Source organism: Pleurodeles waltl, chromosome 4_2, assembly GCF_031143425.1.
Source record: "Pleurodeles waltl isolate 20211129_DDA chromosome 4_2, aPleWal1.hap1.20221129, whole genome shotgun sequence".
NCBI classification, from domain to species: Eukaryota; Metazoa; Chordata; class Amphibia; order Caudata; family Salamandridae; genus Pleurodeles; species Pleurodeles waltl.
In genome coordinates this window covers 948425147-948445859 of record NC_090443.1, presented here as the reverse complement: position 1 = coordinate 948445859, position 20713 = coordinate 948425147, and the positions used below count along the sequence as shown (strand labels likewise).

The window sequence follows — 20713 nt, the reverse complement described above, 5'->3', positions numbered from 1 at the left end:
GGGTATATATTTTTGTTTGTTAAGTTGCCTAATAATTATGCACAGTAATAGTCACCTGCACACACAGATATCCCCCTAACATAGCTAAAACTAAAAACAAACTAAAAACTACTTCCAAAAATATTCAGCTTTGATATTAATGAGTTTTTTGGGTTCATTGAGAACATGGTTGTTGTTCAATAATAAAATTAATCCTCAAAAATACAACTTGCCTAATAATTCTGCACTCCCTGTAGCTAGCAGAGAGTCATTCAACACTGAGGTATCACAATGTGTTATTTGAAGAAACGTTAATAATCCGCAATGTGCCGGTATCTGTCTGTATTCCCGGCCTAGATAGGTGTGACGCAGTTATTATCCATCCCATGTGGCCCCCTGAAATGGCGGATGCCTGACCTCTAAGGTGGGACAAGGGGATATGAGGTAACTGCGCTGGGGTTGTACACCGTCAGGGTGGGGGGTGGAAGACCGCGGCGCAATTCTGCATTGGTTAACATTGGGTCCTATGGGTCCCAGGAGCCAATGATGATGTATGCCGGTGGTGACGGTACGCACCGCCGCGGACATGAGCGCCATTTTCTGTCTGTTCACTCACTTGATACCTGACCTTCAACAGGAGAGGACCTACACTGCAAGTGCTGCTGTGACCTGTGTCTGGAAGCAACAATTGCTACAGTGTCTGGGGAAAGGGCCCCTGCCTTCACTTCGGAGGAGTTGGAGAAACTAGTGGATGGGGTTCTCCCCCAGTACATGCAACTGTACGGTCCTCCAGACAAACAGGTGAGTACACTGTGAGCATGCTGCATGGGCAATGCCTGCTTTGAGTGGTGTGGCTGGAAGATACATGAGGTGGGGGCAGAGGCCTGCATGTGCGGATGCTGAGTGTATGTGCGTCAGGGCATGGGTGGGAACTGGTGGGCAATGAGTATGACGGTCTGGACTGGTAAGTAACTTCCTTTCCCCCTGTGCCATTTCTCTAGGTCAGCGCCCACCAGAAGAAGGCTATTTGGCGTGCCATCGCCAAGGACGTCCGGACCCTGGGGGTCTACCACAGAGGGAGCACCCACTGCCGTAAAAGATGGGAGGACCTGCACTGCTGGAGCAAGAAGACAGCGGTGGCCCAGCTTCGGATGGCCTCCCAACGTGGAAGGGGTGCCCGTTGCACCATTACCCCCCTGATGTTCCGGATCCTGGCGGTGGCCTATCCGGAGTTGGATGGGCGCTTGAGGGCATCACAGCAGCCACAAGGGGGTGAGTACACTCTCATTCAGCTGACTCTGCGCGCGTTATGATGTGTCTGGGTGGGGGAGGTGGGCAGTGGGCAGTGGGTTCCCCTAGGCCAGGGCGAAATTGGTAGGCAAGGTCCCTTGTGAGGCAGGCTATGGGGCACCCCAACCCCACTAGTTGTAAGAGCCATCTACACCTAGTCAGGCTCCTGTGACTTCCGGGTGTGCAGCAATTGGGCTTAGGCCTTGTACCCCATGGTCAGGTGAAATTTCTAGGAATGCATGGCGTAGTGCAGAGGGCTGCTCCATGTGTGTTGTGTCCGCCAACGGTAGTGGTGTTGCATGCACTAAACATGTTTTTCTTCTGTCTTTCCCCCCCCCCCTTTTTGTGGTCTCCCTGTTCTTGTGTGCAACAGCATCATCAGGCAGAGGAGCATTGGCACCGGAACAGGAGGGAGCTGCAACCCACTTGGCCCTGGATGGTGAAGCAACGGAGTCTGAAGCCACCAGTGGGACGGATGGCGAGGGGAGCTCCACGGCAGGGACAAGAGCAGACACCAGTGACAGCGACTCCTCCTCTGCTGGGAGCTCCCTTGCGGTGGTGGGCACCTCTGTTCCCACCGCATCAACAGGTACCGCTGCCACCCCCCCTACCAGCACCGCCCTCCTAACAGCCCCTCAGTGTGTGTCCCGTGCCCGCACACCCAGGAGGGTGGGCATCTCCTTTGCCCCAGGCACCTCAGGCCCTGCCCCAGTCAGCCCTGCTGCCCTCAGTGAGGAGGCTATTGACCTCCTGAGATCCCTCACTGTTATGCAATCTACCATTTTGAATGCCATCCAGGGTGTTGAGAGGTATTTGCAACAAACAAATGCATACCTAGAGGGCATTCATTCTGGGCAGGCAGCCCAACAGAGAGCATTTCAGGCTCTGGCCTCAGCACTGATGGCAGCCATTGTCCCTGTGTCCAGCTTCCCCCCTCCAACTTCCTCCACCCAGACCCAATCCCCTGTACCTCAGCCTATCCCAAGCACGCCATCAGACCAGCATGCACACACATCAACACACAAGAGTGGCTCAGGCAAACATAAGCACCACACATCCCACATGCACTGACACAAGCACCATTCCCATGCAGACACACCAACATCCACTGCCTCCACTGTGTCCCCCTCCTCAACATCTCCCTCCTCCCTCCCTGTCTCATCTCAACTCACACCTGCATGCACTACATCCTCAGCCACTACCTCCATTACCAGCATGCCCATCACCACACACCGCTCACGTGCAATCACCACACCCACTACCATTCACACATCCCCTGTGTCCTCTCCCAGTGTGTCTGTGAGCCCTCCTCCCAAAGTACACAAACGCATGCACACACCCACCCAACAGCCATCCACCCCACAACAGCCTCCGGCCCATGCACCTTCACCCAAATTCAGCAGACGTACACCTCCTACAACCACTACCTCTTCCTCCCCTCCCAAACCCCCTCCATCTTCCCGTCCCAGTGTGTCTAAAAAACTTTTCCTCTCTACCGTTGACCTCTTCCCTTCACCCCCCGTCCTTCCCCTAGGGCCAGGCTTTCCAAGTCCCAGCCCAGCACCTCAGCCACCAAGTCCCCAGGCACAGTGGTGCCAGCAAAAGCGGGGTCATCGAGTGCGCCACCCATCAGCGCTGCCAGTGTGCCACGTAGCGAGGCCAAGGACATTCTGCCACCTGCCAATGTGAAAAAGGTGCCCACATCCCAGAGGGAGAAGCCGAAACTACCAGCCACCAAGAGCTCAGCAAAAACAAAAGGGGATAGTGGCAAGACAACTGCGCCACCATCAAAGGTGGGGAAGGGCCATAAGCAGAAGAGCAGGTCAGGAGAGGGCATGGTGGCACCGACAGAGGGACCAGTGTCACACCTTCTGACCACGACCACACCAACCTGTACGGCGGCGAACACCGCTAGCTGCCCAGCCACCACAACCGCCACCTGCACCGCCACCTGCACCGCCTTCGGCACGTCTACAGCCTCAGCGACAGTCCCCAGCCTCTCCCCAGTGGGCAGACATCTGAGGCTGCAGGAGACGTCCTGCTTTGTCCCTCAGCAGGTGCTGACCCATGCACCGCCGCCAGCCCCGCTGCCACAGACACCGCCACAAGCACCGCCGCCACGAACACCGCCGCAAGCACCATCACCTGCCCTGCGACGTCCTTGGACAGTGGCACCACCGCAGACATGGCTACCATCCCCAGTGGTCAGTCGTCCGAGGCTAGCGTAGAGTTCCTGGACCCTGGGCAGCTTCCATGAGCCATGACTTCCATCACTGTTTGCACCTGCAGGTGGAAGGCAAAGCCGCAGCAGTGGGGGGTATGTCGCTGCCTCCATGGCGTATCATGCTACCTGAACCTCACCAATCTCATGGCACGCACACCCAGGTGCGGGAATTGTACCGGCCGCACTGCACGTGAAGCACTCTGGGCACCATGCCCCCTCCAGAACCAGTGGAGAATGACATCCACTACCTCAGTCCTTGGCAGGATGAAGCACTCTGGGTACCATGCCCCCTCCAGAACCAGTGGAGAACGACATCCACTACCTCAGTCCTTGGCAGGATGAAGCACTCTGGGCACCATGCCCCCTCCAGAACCAGTGGAGAATGACATCCACTACCTCAGTCCTTGGCAGGAAGTAGCACTCTTGAGAGACTGTGGTTTTGCACTCCCCAGGATAAAGCAGTGGGCAACCCACCTACTGGTGAGACTTGAGAGACTGGCTTTGCACTCCCCAGGATAGAGCAGTGGGCAACCCACCCACTGGAGAGACTTGAGAGACTGTGGCTTTGCACTCCCCAGGATAAAGCAGTGGGCAACCCACCCACTGGAGAGACTTGAGAGACTGTGGCTTTGCACTCCCCAGGATAAAGCAGTGGGCAACCCACCCACTAGAGAGACTTGAGAGACTATGGCTTTGCACTCCTCAGGATACAGCAATGCGCATGGAGCCCCCTCGTGCAGCAGTGGCGTCGTGCATTCATCTGGCTGAGGTGCCCCCCTCCCTCTCCTCCTGAGGTGCCTGTTTAATTTCGATCTGATACCCCAGCAGTGTTCTCTCCATTTCCAGTCAGGTATCATGTGTGGGCTTCGCCCATGCATTTTGGGCTCAGTGGTCCACGGACAATGATTGGTACACTATCCGGACTTGTGTAGTTGGTGTACATATTTGTATATATGGATTTTTTAACTTGCACTATCTGATTTTTCATGATTACAATCATTACAATAATTTCCTTTTGTCCTTGCGTTCTTCCATGTGGTGGGGGGAGTGTATATGTAATGTTGCTGCATTTATTTGTGTGTATGGTGTTGTGGGTGAGGGTGGGGGTGTTGCATTTTGCGTGTGTGTGTCACTCTCTTCCCCCATCCCCTGTGTTGTAGGTGCAGTACTCACAGTGGTGGTCCCCGCCGCCGTTCGTACTCCTGGTAGAAGAGGAGGTACACCAACATTGGTAACACCTGTAGTTCAGGCTCCATGGCGTCCTGGTTCTTCATTGGGTGTCGAGAGGTGAGTGGTTTCCCTTCTGTGTACTGTTTCTGCTGTGCTCTTGATGGCGTTGGTTCCGCCCCAGAAAAGGTGGCGCATAGGCATCTTGAAATACAGTGGCCGGTACTTTGTCCTCCGCCTGTCTGTTGGCGGTTACCGCTGCGGTGTTTGTTTGTACCGCCGTGGCGGTCGGAGTGTTAAAGTGGCTGTCTATGCTGGCGGTTTCCGCCATGGTCATGATCCCATTTTTTTCCGCCGGACTGTTTGCGCTATTACCGCCGCTTTAACACCGACCGCCAGGTTTGTAATGAGGGCCATAGTCTCCAATCATAATGGAATAGAAGAATCATGAAGGGCTAGAATGCAGCTGAAAGCAATTTACAAGTGAGTGAGATTAACTCAAACATCCCATCCATCAATGATTGTTCTTCTGCAAAGCCATCTGAACATTCCAGCTACTGAGTGTAGAATGTTCTAAATAAAACAGGGAAAGACAGAGGAGGAACATTGGAATGTTTGGGTACAGGATGTATTCTACTTCTTACAGCACAACTCTCCCTTCGTTGTCATCAGGGAACCTTCTAGCACTCTCAGGACCCCATCTTGTCTATAGATTGATAGCTTCTATACTGCCTACCAAAACGGAATTGTCTCTAAACAGCTAAATAAGAATGGCAAGTTTTTATCTGAGTTATCCGTAACTGAAGGATGAAAGGCTGAGTGGGTGATGACGGTATTTAAACTTAGTGCTCGTAGACTGTACACATATTTCTGTATTAAGCGCTCAATCGCCTGAGCAATATAAGAGCTTAGACTGATAGAGATGCAAGCATGCATGCAAATTAGGGATATAAAACAGATGTAAACTGGCCTAATAAACTAAATATTCCCCGTTTATTGATCAGGCTTCTAATTGATGTTAATTGAAATTGCAATTGTATTGATAGCAGGTTTCCAAAACCTAAAAGTGTCGGGAATTAAAGTGTGAGCACCTTAGTCTGAATGCACAGGCCTCTTTACAGCAGAGAGATGGTCATTCTTCAGGTGGTCCGCAGAAGACAGATGATTGGAGGACCTGCTTACTCTTCGTGTTGGATATCTAGGCAACCTTCCACATCATGGAGTTGGATTTGGCCACTGCCATCCTGTATCTACCTCTGGGTTTGGAAATTAAGGCTCGAGAAGTATTTTACTTATTTATCTCTAACAATAGAGAGATCAATGTGATAGATGGCTCCTGTTATCCCCTCTGACCTTGTCGTACGGAGCTACCCAGGTCTCCATTCTGTCCCCAGCACCTGCCATCCTCTCATATCAAACCAGTGAGGCATCTCCATATATCATTGTGCTAATGACTCCCAAAGGTATTTATGGTTATCCCTAAAGACCAATGTCATCAGTTGCAGAACTTCCTCTTGGTGATTAAAGCCTGAAGGTCTCATCTGCCACCAAATGCAATCCCACAAAAATTAGAGCCTACTGTTTACCTCAGGAGCTGCAGGCCCTAAAGTTCAGTCCTGTCTTAGCAGATAGTGACATCATACAGTCTTTGGATGAGTCAACTCACTCCCTTGTCTTCTTTCTATCTTCCAAGCTGTTCTACAAGCCCATATTGAAAAGGGACTATGAAACAACAATGGGTTCCGTCAAGGAAAGAAATATTATACACTCTGGCCCTCATTTTAACATAGGCGGTAAATGCCACCTACCGCCGCGGCAACGGCCACCAAAAGACCATCGCCGTGGCTACCAGACAACCGTCATATTATGACCGTAGCTGGAATTCTGCCAGAAGGCTGGCGGAATTCCAGCTACGGTCATGGCAGCAGACGTCAGTAAGGTGGCACTGCTGTCAGCAGCAGCGCCACGCCAGTAGACCACCGCAGACCGTATCATGATCCATGATACGGCCTGGTGGTGTTCTGTTGGTGGACGCTGCTGCTGGCAGCAGCGCTGCGTGCCGTCTCCTGCTGGAGGACCCCCTGCAAGCAGGTAAGTTAGGTGCTCTGACAGGGAAGGTGGTTGGGGGGAGTGTTGTGTCTGTGTGTGGGTGTGTGTGTGTATGTTTCTGTGTGCGTCCATGCGGGTGTGGGGTGTGTGGAATGCGTGTGTGCATGAATGGATGTGAGTGTGCGTGTTTGTTGTGATGTGTGAATGCGTGTATGTTTGTATGAATGTCTGTGTGGATGTGCGTGTGCATGGATGTATGCATGCGTAGGTGAATGTGGGTATGCGTGTGTGTATGCATGTGTATGTCTGTGTGTGTAGGTGTGTGTATGTCGGGGGGTCAGAAGGAAAGGGGGTGGGTGGGGGTAGATTCTTGGGAGGGGGAGGGAGCGGGGGAGACCCCTATCGGTGACAGGGAAGAAATTACCTGCCACTGATAGTGCCTACTGCCATGGTTTTCGTGGGGGTAAATAAGCCACGGAAACCATGGTGGTGGGTGGGATCATATTCCCATGGGTGGCCTAGTGACGGCCGCCAGGCTGAAGACTGTAGTCTGCAGCCCTGCAGTCATTACCTCCGTGGTGGTCGGTGTGGTACATTGGCGGTTTGTCTGCTGCCAAACCGCCAATGTCATAGTATGGCGGTACTACCGCCACTATAACACCGACCGCCGGGGTCATATTGACCCCCTCTGTCTTCTTAATGGTCCTGAATTTCTGTCACTCCTCTCCATGCTTCTCTAGAGAAGTGCGGAGATGAGTGACAATGATTAACTCTTGTTGCTGTCAATCTTAGCTAGGACAAGTGGCTACTGTCCTTCCAGTATCCTTCCGGAGCACTAAGAAGTGCCTCATCTGGCACAGCTTTCTTTGCCTATCTTTCTTCTACTGCTCAACATTAAGAAGATTAGGAAATTGTGCCCCGTGGACACTCGCTTGGTCCATGTCTTTTTGTTTCATCCCGGCTGGGAGGGTTTGCATTGTACCTCTAAGCACTATCACTGTGCCCTTTTATCAAAGCTACATAGTAGGCTATCAAGTTGTGCCAAAGTTTATTTGACTCCAGTCTGTATATGGTTTCTAGCTACTTAATGGAATTTGTAAATCATAAACAGTTATGCCATATACAGCCATCTCCACTATAAACGTCGAAATATTACTATACCAATGAAACGCGAATGCATGACCTGTTGCATATCCTGGTAAATTATAAAGTCTCTCTAAACCTCATGGGAAACGCTTTGTAATTCACCTTTGTAAATGTTCACATTGCACCAAATACGCAAATGAAAATGAAATCCAATTTGTTTTTTCAATCAGACACATGCAAAGTAAATCACAATCCATGCTATTCTTCATACCTCTTGCAACTCATTATTGCAAATTACTCAATAGTTGTGTACACTTCACAATATTTGATCTGGGATCTGAATATTTACGTTGATGAGAATTCCAATGGCACATGTACATTCAGCTGGAACTGTAAGGTTGATGAAACCTCTAAATTATTTGGTTGAGTTGTTAAATTCTGCTTGGGATGGCCATCATACCCTGCAAGATATACTTGTGTGTTAATGTTTGGACTGAGGAGCTTGTTTTGTTGCATTAGGTTAGCATGCACAATCCTGCAGCCACCTTAGGGGCACTCATTCACACACCAAAACAAAACCGTTTTGCACTTTTTTGCTTCTATAATATGGGATTTTGAAATCATGCTGTCGTCCTTACTTCATAAGGGTTTTTTGACCAAGGAATAGGAAGCAAATGTGTGTGTCCTTTGTCTTTCTTATGATAGTGCAAAGAGTCTATAATCCGACCTCGAGGATGATTTTTTTCGGGGCTTATTGGGGGGCCTATTTTCAGTGTGCCAGCTTGCCAGCCAGCCTACCCTATCAAAAGGTCCCGAACGATGGGCACCGCTTTATCGAAAGTGCTCTTCAGACACACTAGTAGCACTTTCATCGAAAGGGTAATGCCAGCAGGCTGCACGTCATCCAGGGGTTGATATTTATTGTCTTTTTGAAACATACCCCAAAGAGAGAGGCTTTCTTCATGCAAATTGGTAGGAAATTGCTTTATTTTCCTGTTTGTGACTGTTGTGCCTGTCAAAGTGATTGGGTGCAAGAGTAAGGAGCATGAGAAGCCCCACCCTAATAGGGCGGGACTTCCCATAGCTGTCAGCCCTGTGGTGGATGAGCTATAGGTGTTCATTTCCGTCAACAGAAAAAGATGGGGCGCCATTGTAGGGAACATAGCCGTTCCCTCAACTCTTATCAGAGATAAAGTACCTCTAATTTACGGCAGTTCCCCTAGTCTGCAAAACCCTACGCAACCCCAGTCTTTAATGAACAGATGATAAATTGCAACACCTTCTTAACCTACCTAGAGATCTAAAAAAAAAGAACAAGCAGCTACTCAGAGCAACAGGAGACTGACGCCCCTTGACAGCCATCCACCCCATCAATACAGCCTGTCTACTGCTGTGAGTACCCTGCCTGCCTGTACTGATGCTCACAGTTGCCCGGCTGCCTGTCAAAAGTCTGCCCAGCCTTCCCAAAATCTGTTCTGCCCCAATCCACCTATTATGCCCAACTGCTAGCAATGTGCCCGCAGGCCCAGCTACAAGTGCCCTTGAACATACAAACAACTGTTTGCCCTCCCTGGCACCACTTGGTGTTCTGCAGGAGCGTACACTTTTTGTGGCATTTCCTAGGTAAAAGGACTAGCGTAGCATGCATAGTTGGTGAAAATGGGAAACCTCCAGCTGCTATATGCAGCCAGAATTTTTTTAATTTTCCCTAACTGTGAATGCTCAATGTTAAATATGCCCACCCTTAGTTTTGTCACTGAGTCCATTTCACAGGACTCTAGCCCCTTTAATTCTACAAAGAAGCAACTGCCTACCTTTCTTGGATTACAGCAATTGATGTCTTGAACCGGGGGCCCCCTTTTTTAACTGCTGGTTTCTGCTCTTGATGCAGCTCACCACCTCCAGGTCCACATCACACAGTGGTCACAGTCCTGAGGCAAAAGTAGAGTGACAAGGATGCACATCCACTCAAATGTCTGGGTCATCACTCGTGGGTCTCTTCAGCCCTTTATTGCCCCCCTACCACCTCCATGTGTGCGCCATATCAAAAATATGGCGCACCATGGTTCAGGGTAGGGGGTAATAGTGTAATTTTTCAAGATGCTATTGATGTACTCTGCAGGAGTAGCACCAAAATATTGGTGCTACTCCTGCAGAGTACATAGGGGCCCACTATAAATATAATGGAAGGCCCCTTTTAATGCCTGCTCTGAGCAGGCGTTAAAAGTGCAGTAAAAAATGATGCAAGGAAATCTGTTAGATTTCCTTGCTCCATTTTTTCGCCCCCCCTAACGGGGGGAACGCCCCTTTTGCATACATTATGCCTGGCGCAGGCATAATGTAGCGCAAAGGGGTACAAAGTGGAGCAATGCTTGCATTGCGCCACTTTGTAAATATGGCACAAGGATTTTGGCCTCTTTAGGCCAAATGACGCTAATGTAGCGCAAGGTGGCGCTAGGGGTTTATAAATATGCCGCTTAGTCCATTCACCTCGACTTCACAATGTGTAATGTCGCAGAATAAGTAAAGTACTTTATAATTAGGTACTTTGTTCTCAGACACAACATCTCGTCACTGCAGGTAAAACACACACCTTTATTCTCACAAAGTCATTGTAGTGGCTGGTGTTTGAAAGGCTAGTTTAAGACACTTAGCCGCAATTCCAGTAAGATTAGGATGATAATGGAAGCAAGGAGATGTAAAGTAATAGGTATTTTTTCCTGAAGGTCTTGGTTCATTGGCATGTTTCTTATTCTACAGAGACACCTGCAGCATTGGACTGCTCCAGAGCACTAAATAAAAAGGACTGAGTTGTGATATTGTACATTAAGCCACTAAGGGTTACTAACATAATAGGTGTATTTGTAGATCACACTGTCATACTGATGGGATTTCTCTGTCATACTGATAGGGTTTCTTTGTGCTATTGACAGATAACAGATATTTATTATTACCCAACTCAATGGCCTTTATTGTATCAACCTTGGAAGGATGAAAGACAGAATTGATCTTCAGTATCCCAAACTGTAGCCTAAATAAAACTTATATCTGTGGCTGCATGGGGCCACAGGACCACCAGATGTGGTGTAGCCAGAGAAACCAGGCTGAAAGATGAGATGTGTATGTCCTCTCTGAACTTAAGATAAACCTGGGTCCAGAAAAGCTCCATCATCACCATCATCCTCATCATCTTCATGCACCACCTTCTCATTATCTTCATCACCGTCAACATCATCATCATTCTTCATTCCTTCATCATCTCCATCCTCCTTCACCTCCTTCTCATAATCATCCCCATCACCATCCTTTTTCATTTCTAAATCATCTCCATCCTCCTTCACGTTCTCATCAACCAACAACCCAATTTCTCACAATCATTATCCTCATCATGAGGATGATGATGATGAGTATTTATAGAGTGAGACGGCTACCCAACAATTGTTGTCCCTGCACTGGAGCTGATGAGGACAGACAGATTACTCAACAGAATGGAAAGGTTTTCAAGCCTTTGTGAAATGTAGGACAGGTGTATTCTTGCCGAAGAGGAGAGGGTTGGGCAGTCCAATGCTTAGGGACTGTGAAAGGGAAGGCATGGCTTTCCTAATGGGATTAAGAGATTCAGGGGAACTACTGACAAAAAAGGTTTCGGCAGAGTGGAGCACGTGCCCAAGAATGAAGCAACTGATTCTGGATTGGATAAAAGCTGGGCCACAGTTTTGTATCTCTGTATGGCAGATACACAAGGCTTTTAAAATCCTGTGCTACGACCAGCGGGAATCACATGGGTGTAACTGTATTATTCTACACAGCATGCGTGGACAATGAAAGTAAGAAGATGGTAGGGCATTGACTTGTTTCCCGAAAGTTGGAGAAGCATCAAAGGTGATACCTACATGCATTGGAGTCAGTGGAGGAGAGGGGCTGCACTCAGCTCTAAATGCCACCAAGAGGAGGCGGGGGCAAATAAGAGTGGTAGCGCCATATAGAAGCACCTCAGTTTTATCTCTATTCAGAAATAAACAATTATTTTTCATCCAAAAAATCATAGTCAACAAACATGCATGGAAATTACTGGCAGATTCAGAAGCCTGGTCTGTGAAGAATACTGCGATCTGCCTATAGTCTGAATACCACACAACAGACATGACAAAACCATAGTTAAGGTCAGTCAAGGGAGCAATTCAGATACTAAAAAGTATCATCTTCATTGTCTTTTCACTCCTCAACATCATGTTCATCATCCTTATCATCATACTCATTAATGACATCATCATCGACCTCCTCATCATCATTGACTTCCTCATCATTGTCTTCATCAGAGAGTCTAAAGTCGAAATAGGTGCTCAAGAGCTCTGAGTTAAAGGTTGTATGTCATCAGCTGCATGCATATTACCATTTTACGGGGAGAAAAGTTAATAAGTAATTTGGCAATATGTAATATTTTCAGAAACCTAAATTTCTTAGTACAGAATATGAAGCATGAATTAAAAGAACTTCATATTGTTAATATACCTACTAAAAGAAGTGATCCATTAGGTATTCATAACATCTAATGAATAGCATGCACCACATGTAGGTAGTGTTAGGGTGTGTCACTAAACTCTAGCCTTACATGGTAAAAATCACAGGCACTGCCAAGTAACTTTGGGCAAAGGGTGTCCTTTTCCAGAATTCTAAGGCAAAAAGAACCAGATGTTGGCAGCTGTGATGCAAGATACGATGTGCCTTGATGAAATACGGAAGATAAGATAAATACAATGACAAGACATGTAAATAAAAAGCGGAAAACAGTAAAAATCAATTCTATCAGGAAAACTGACACAAAATAGGGATAAAGCACAGTAGAGTATTGGGAAGAAGAGAAATGAGATATCAAGCTAGCATCCAAGACAAATTGATATTAGAGCATCAAGTTTTCATATACAACCAGTAATAAGTGTTATTACTTTCAAAAGGCACAACATACGCATTATAAGCACCACAGAAGGAGGAAGGTCTGCATTGGCTCCACCTGTGATTAAGCGTGTGCCCTTGTACTCATGGTTCTATCATAGACACACAACGCACTGAAACAGTTCAGAGCACATGAGGTTGTCTGGGAAGCGGATGTAGTGAGGGGGGGGAGGGAACTACAACTGTAGAGTGGCTGCAAACACAAGGAGAAGTAAAAAAGATGCAGTAGGACCAAGAAGATATCCTAATGACGACACTTGGTCAAGAGTGGGCCAATAGGCGCAAGAGCAGAAGGGCAGGTAAGAGCAGCCATAAGTGGATTAGAGAAAAACAAAGCTGCTTTGAGCACTCCTACTAATACTGCTGGTACGACAGGTACTGCTGATACTATTATTACTGCTTCTTCAAATACTACTTCTCCTACAATTGTTAATATACAGGTAACACTGCTTCTGGTACCATTACCACTGCTAATTCTACCACCACCTCTACTGCTGCTACTACTATGACTACTGATAATACTACAACTGCAGGTGCTGCTGCGGCTACAGCTACTATTACTAAAAATGCTTCCACCACTAACATTGCTGCTGATACTACTAACAATACCTCAACTATTACTAATACTGCCACTACTAGTAACAGTCATTTAACTATTACTAGAACTGCTGCTGCTACTACTAACACTACCTCAACTATTACTATTAGTGCTATTGCTACTAACACTACTTCAACTATCACTAGCACTGCTGCTCCTACTACTGTCACTACTCCAACTATTACTAGTGCTGCTGCTACTACTAACGCTACCTCAACTATTACTGTTACTAGTGCCATTGCTACTAACACTACTTCAACTATTACTAGTACTGCTGCTCCTACTACTGTCACTACTCCAACTATTACTAGTGCTGCTACTACTAACGCTACTTCAACTATTACTGTTATTAGTGCTGTTGCTACTACTAACACTACTTCAACTATCACTAGTACCATCATCATCAAAAACCTTATTGCGGCTCAAAGCCAAAAAAGTGCAACTTAAGATAATAAAACATCTTTCATTATAATAAAATAATGATTGATGCATTCATAAAATAAGAATCAATTAAAAAAAAATTTAAAGCACGTTAAAAATATATAAATAGATACTGTATTGTTTTAAATGAGAAAATAAATAGATGAAAAGGGATAAAATACCACCCCACCTTCCGTCCCTGCATACACTACCCACATCTCTTATGGGTGCACCAGGCCATAAACAGATACCTAGAAACTGAAAAAACGATTTGCTGTTGAACATCCATGTTCAGCATTCTAAGAGCCTCTAAGTAATGGGCAGTGCCTTACCTACAGAAGAGTAACAACAGTTTTCACCTTGGTCTTTTATAGGCTTTGCAAAAGAATGAGAAGTGTGCCACTGTTTCCTGGGCCCGGCCACATGCTGGGCATATCATACTCAGTTCATCACTGTCTACCCCCCACTTGCAGGTCAGCGCATTGAGGCAGAGACCCGTGTCTGAACTGCAGATACAGTTTGCTAGCTAGCACTGGCTGCAACGCATCTAACAAGGTTTCAAAACCATAGGAATCTTTAAAAGACAGAAACCTAGTAGTGAAATTGCCATGTGCAGGATTAGTCAGGTGTGTACACAATTTAAAATCCCTAAAGGACCTAGCCAAATATCACAGGCTAGCCCTTCCAATACGTCTTGTGGTATCCTGGATATATTGTAATCACTGGAGTTGACAAGCACCTGGCAAACTCACAATCTCCTTCAACCCCTCCCGGTATGAACCCACTTCAGGGGTTGTCCAAATTCTTCTCTAAAAATAAAGGGGCCGCAGACCTAGTTCCTCATCTATCGGCTGAACATCCAAATGAAACTTTATGGGTAAAAGAGGAGTGCTCGAGGGAAGATTTCAATGCCTTATGAATGCATTCTCCATTTTAACAATATCACAAACCCTCTTATACCCTCATAACTCAGCCCCATATGTCACTGCCCCAAGAATCTGTGACCTGTAAAGCTCACAGGCCGGGCTGACTGGCTTGAAAGAGGAATCTTTAAAAACTCTCCCTAAGCCACCAGTGGACCAATCTTAACTTTTGCTTATTCATATGTGGATGCCAGTCCATTTTCTCTCATAGTGTGATTCCCAGATAATCAAACACCCTAACCCGTTCTAAGGGGACCCCGTTAAGTTTGGGACCAGGCCTGGTAGATGGGGAGGGGTGGAAGACCATATGCTTCATTTTACCCACATTGATTTCCAACCCCTTCACCCTAAAAAAGTCACTAATACTACTGCTGCTGCTACTAACACTACTTCAAATATTACTAGTACTGCTACTGCTACTAACACTACTTCAACTATTACTAGTACTGTTGTTGTTACTAACACTACTTCAACTATCACTAGTAATGTTGCTGCTACTAACACTAGTTCAACTATTACTAGTACTGCTGTTGCTACTAACACTACTTCACCTATTACTAGTACTGTTGTTGTTACTAACACTACTTTAACTATTACTAGTACTGCTGATACTAACACTACTTCAACTATTTCTAGTACTGATCCTGCTACTAACACTACTTCATCTATTACTAGTACTACTGTTGCTCCTAACACTACCTCAACTATTACTAGTACTGTCTTGCTGCTATTACCACTAATACTAGTAACACTACTATTAACACTCCCATGACTACTGCTAGTATTGTAATAGTTATTGTTGTTGTCGTGTTATTGCTGCTGATGTTATCTTTGCATTATTACTAAGCATTGCAAGATGTCTGGTATTATCACTGATATTTATTCTTTTTGTGAAGGGAAGTTGATAAAAGAGTGTGAGGTTATCCCCCAGGAGAGGGGGAGGCTCACAGAGAGGGAGCGGTCGACGTTGAAGCGAGAGGTTGAGGGTCTTGGTGACTGTGACTTGCTTGGATTTTCACAAGTGGTTTGCACACCTACTGCCACAGCATTATAGATTAACCTCAGACGCATAATTAAAGGGCCATAATTCAACCGTGTGCTGTCCCAGTGACCTAGTTATCCCCGGCGTGTGCATTAATGGGGAAGGTGGGGGTAGATGTCACGCCAATCTAGGAATGCAGGAGTGGGGGGTGTAACCCACGTCTTGTAAAAAGACCCCTACGAAGAGAATCAAGAGTGCAGGAAGGGCTCCGGGGGAGCGGACATTCTGGGGAACCTGCCTTTGAATACGTGCATTTAAAGGACACCTACATAGAGGAATGGGCTGGCAGTTTCAAAATCAGGGCTGTAAAATGTATTTAGTTTAACCAAGAAGCAGAAAAAGAAATGTTCCATGAGAAACGCGTACTAATCGTCCAGGTGCTTCGTGTTTCTCACGAAACACTCTTTTTAATACTTCTCTGTTACACTCGATTCGGATGAGACCTGATCTCACTGTTGCTTTGAGAGTGGAGCGGATCATGCGTTCTCGGGTGTTTCGTGCGCTCTCGACCTGGCAGCTTTCATTAAAACGAACTGTGTTGCTGAAATTACAATTTCAACTCAGTGTAGTCAAGATAGCTCCTCAGCAGAACTTGGTCAACCGGCAATGAAAACCGGAGCCTGAAAATATGAAGCTCGTAGGGCTTTGGACAGTTCAGTTTGTTAGGGTAAGGGGCACCTGTGGCTGTAAATAGGAGGGATACTTTGATGTAAATGGGAGGGACACTTTCAGGTGTCTAAGCACTATAGACACCGAGAGCAGCTCACCTTTATGAGCTATTTGAAAGAAAGTTGGGTGCCTGATGTTTGCATGCAAACCAGCACTGGCAAAGCCAATAGATCTGGTGTTGGATGCCAGCATTTGGCCTTGGCTAAACTTCAACCAAGTTGTTTGTAAAACGGTATTGTTGGAGAAGCTTCCGGATCCTCACCAATATAAAAAAATGGCTAAAAGCCAAAGTATTTTTTTTGTCAAAAAGCACAAGTTGCCACAGTATGCCCTAGCACTGAAGGGAACTATTTTGCTCATGGATGTGCTCCTTCTGACAGGGCAACGTGCTGTCAATCAAAGTGAAGCTATCCAATGGCTGAAGTGGACTGAATCATTGACCAAATCTGCGTCCTGTAGCGGGTAAAGGAAAATGTGAATGACACAACAGCCCAGAGGGTGAAAAGGGAAGAATGGACGCCCCTTTAAGTATAACAAAATGCTTACCATATTAAAATCCAAAGTTCCTTACTAACGCCAGACCTGAAATGAGATGGAAATACTATAGTTGCTCAATCTCATGATACGAAAAGCTGAAGGTCTCTAATGGTGTTAATATGCTAATTTTAAACTCATTTCTGTAAATAGAGTTACACTGATGTTAGAATCACTTAACTTCAGTGAAATATATTTTTCACTTGTTTTACATACTCGATTTTATGTTATTGCTTTCTTTCGGCAAGCTGTTTACACTCAGTGCAAAGTTTTAAACTTTTTTTAGATTAAAATGCTTAATAAGTTTTAAGGGTAAGATCAGTTAAGAAAGAGTCTTCCTCTGTATCCTCAGCTGCTGGTGAACGTGTAGAAATTGAGTTGCTGATAAGTTTTGAGAGCACCTTTGCACTTATTATTTATTGTTTTAATGTTATAACCTTTAATATTTGGATATCAACTTTGCATATTGAATGCTGCAATGCTGTATTTGTTTTAAGGCCTTCATCAGAAAAAAACCGTATGTTACTAAATAAATATAACGATGCTGTTTCCATTTTTTCAACCAGCAACATGATTTACTTTGTGTATTTGGAAAAACTCTTAGTTACTAATGTCAAAAAAGCCAGTAACGGTTTTGGAAACTATAGTAGGTATATTTTTGAATGTTTACTTGCCATCTTGAAAAATTAGATGTAAAAAATGAACATTTTAGTCACTAACTTGTACAGACTAAACTCATGAGGATGAAGCATAGTGTAGCAGTGATTGAAGACGACCTGATTCTCAATGTCTTCTCTACTGTGACAAAATGCTGAGAATTTGATCTAATTATTGTGTCTGCCTCTCCCTCATTTCCCTTTTTTGCCATCACTGGATCTAGAAAGAAACCACATGAAACACCAAAAAGCCACTCATTTGCATACTGAGCCACACACATTTTATAATTTATAATCTATAAGAATTATTTGAAGATTATGGAAACTGTTTTCTTAAAAGCACATAATCTGTGGTGCATTCTAGAACGAATCTCCAAGAATATATTTCCATCTTAACCTTTAGAATATCTTCAGTGATGTAATGTCTTAAATTACTCAAACATGAAGACTTTCTAATAGTTTCTGAATTACTGGCATTCAAACACTTGTAAATTGTGGTGGTAGTTTGCATAGCACCAAAATTCTCGGATCCAGACATCTTATCCAGACTGGGATTACCATCCTGCCAAGTGCAACACTGTGTAGTGCGTAAAGGTGGCTTACCTATGAAGTCATAGACCAAGTCCTTGACGAGATGCCCCACTATGGCATATGCCACAGCCACCATGACAAGAGCGGCCATCAGGAGGTACAGCACGGCCTTGGGCAAAGGGACGGGCTCCTTGGGAGGAGGCTTGTAGTCCTTGTAGAGCTGCTCATCCTCAGACTCGGAGTACGAGTACTGGAAGAGGTGGTCCAGGCTGGTCGTGAAGTTGGTGGAGTTCATGGGGGGCTCACTGCTTGCGATGATGCTGGTTGGCTCGGGGTCCTGCAAGACGCTCACGACGCTGCTGGTGGTGGCCTCCACAGTGTTGATGCCCTGGTGCACAAGGTTGAGGGTCTTATTGATGCCTGGTAGCAGCTGGGAGAGGAAGGAACCCCAATCTTTGATGGCACTGATGTTGCATATGATCATAATGAAGATAAGTCTTCACCCTGCGTGGAGAAAGGTGGACCGAGGACTTTAGCTCACTGACGGTATTAGCAGAACAAACACAAAGCGTGGCATAAACAGACTTTGTAACCTCCAAATGTGGGCTGGGAAGAAAATTAAATTATTTCCTGGCGGGTCACAGTTTTAGGGACTATGTTTTTGTCAGCATCAAAAAATAACTTTTATTTTCTCTTCTTGCATAAAGTGCAGGACCCAGTTTATAGAGACTAGATGCGTCATTCTTCTGCCCCAGATAGACGATTATTTACTTATTAGCAGCCATCTCAACAGACACATGTCTCGTCCAGAACACTATTCTCCTGCCTTCAGTCTCCGAATCCATACTAAAAATCTTATTTAATTAAGACTTGGGTCGCATGTATTTGCTTTGCAGAATAAAATTAACAACAAAGTCCGGTTTGCCCCAATTACAGCACAACAAAGGTCACCGCCTGCGCTGCTGCGACCGAAAGACCAGGCTGGCTACTTCCGTCTCCTCGTCAGCAACCGGTGTCTTCCCACGGGCCTTCATTTTTGGCGGTCCTCCTTCTGTGTAGCGTCCTCCCGATGGCGTGGTCCAATATAACTAGGAGGGGATGCAGCTGAGCTCCTCTTTACATGATTAGCCCGTCCTCGACTTGGAATCGCATCTTGAACGCGCCCCTAGAAGCCCGCGGGCGCTGGACTGCCGCCGAGTCGTGCTCAGCCACTTGTTGCTGCCGCCGAGCGAGGCTTGGCCAGCCTCTAATGTCCCTTCCCGCGCAGCACGGAGCGCTCCCCGGGCTGGTCAGGACACCGATGCATTCTGCTGCCCGGTTCCTCTCCGCCTCCCGCGGGTCATTGCGCGTCCCCCTGGTGGCTTCAGTGCCGAGCTGTCGGGGAGCTGAGCGGCGCCCACTGACTCCTCCCCGCAGGGAACTCCCTGGAGTGGAGAGGGGTCCTCGGAGGCGTAGAGTGGGTGGACAGCTCTCGTGCTGGCCGGGCGGCTGGTTCCACTCGCAGGAGTGGACGGTGCTGGACCGACCACACCGCGGGGGTCTCAGCTGTCCGTGAAGAGAAGGGACCCGGTTTTCAGTCCAAATCCTAGCGCGGAAGCGGCTGCGTTTAAGGCGATTCCAGGAAAGGAGCTATGTGTATGTCGAATACACCCGACTGTCTAGCTGAAGACAGTCAAGGCGCTGCCCCGATTCTCAACAACCTCCGTCCTTGAGCCGAGTACAGGCACTGAACTTCCCCGGCACTGAACGCAGCCCCTCCGTCCTTGAACTGCACAGTCAGACAGAGCTGCCCTGGCACTAAACACACACTCCGTGATCTGAGTACAGGCAAAGAGCTGCCGAGATTACGAACACACTCCGTCCTTGAGCTGAGTGCAGGCACGCCACGTCCCATGTACTGAACGCAGCCCCTCCGTCCTTGACCACAGTTCAGCCAGAGAGCTGCCCTGGCACCGAGCCCACTCCGCCCTTGAGCCGAACACGGGCAAAAGCCGCACAGGTTCTAACTCTGAACACGACTCCCCTGTCCTTGAACCGACTACAGGAAGAGAGCTGCCCTGGCACTGAAACCGCTCTGTTTTTCAGACGAATACACGGGAGTGCCCAGATTTTGAACACACCCCTTAATTGAGTCAAATGGGCAAACGGCAGACTAGGTACTGAAAACACGGTGTTCTTGAGTTGAGTAAAGGCAACGAGCCGCCCAGGTGCTGAGCCCGCTCCGTCCTTGATCCACGCAGAGGCAGCGAGCTGCCCACACTCTGGCAGCAGTTCGTCCCTTTGAACCGAGTACAGGCAGAAAACTCTTCACCCACCATCCAAATCCTGTAAAGAGCTACTTGTTCCCCGAGTTGTCTGGGTGCTGGAGGTCAGACAGGAGCTGTCCAGGTGCTGGAGGTGAAACAGGAGCTGTCCAGGGGCAGGAGGCCAGGCAGGCTCTTTCCAAGTACTTGAGGTCAGGCAGAAGTTGACCAGGGCCTGGAATGCGACAGGAGCTGTCCAGGGCTTGAAATGAGAATCAGGTAGGAGCCGGGTGGCGGAAGTAGACAAGAGATGCCCAGTGCATGCAGGTCACCTTAGAGCTCTTCGGGT

At 47.1% G+C, this 20713-nt stretch overlaps 1 protein-coding gene across 1 annotated transcript in view; it reads right to left on the bottom strand.

Annotated features, from left to right (window-relative positions):
• The window catches only part of LOC138293515 (uncharacterized), a 221044-nt gene extending 200703 nt beyond the window's left edge, over positions 1 to 20341 (bottom strand). The window contains exon 1 of the mRNA XM_069232759.1: positions 18194 to 20341. Within this exon, the coding sequence (XP_069088860.1) occupies positions 18194 to 18605 (412 nt within the window). The 5' untranslated portion in view covers positions 18606 to 20341. The remainder of the gene's footprint in view (positions 1 to 18193) is intronic.
• Positions 20342 to 20713: the final 372 nt, after the last annotated feature.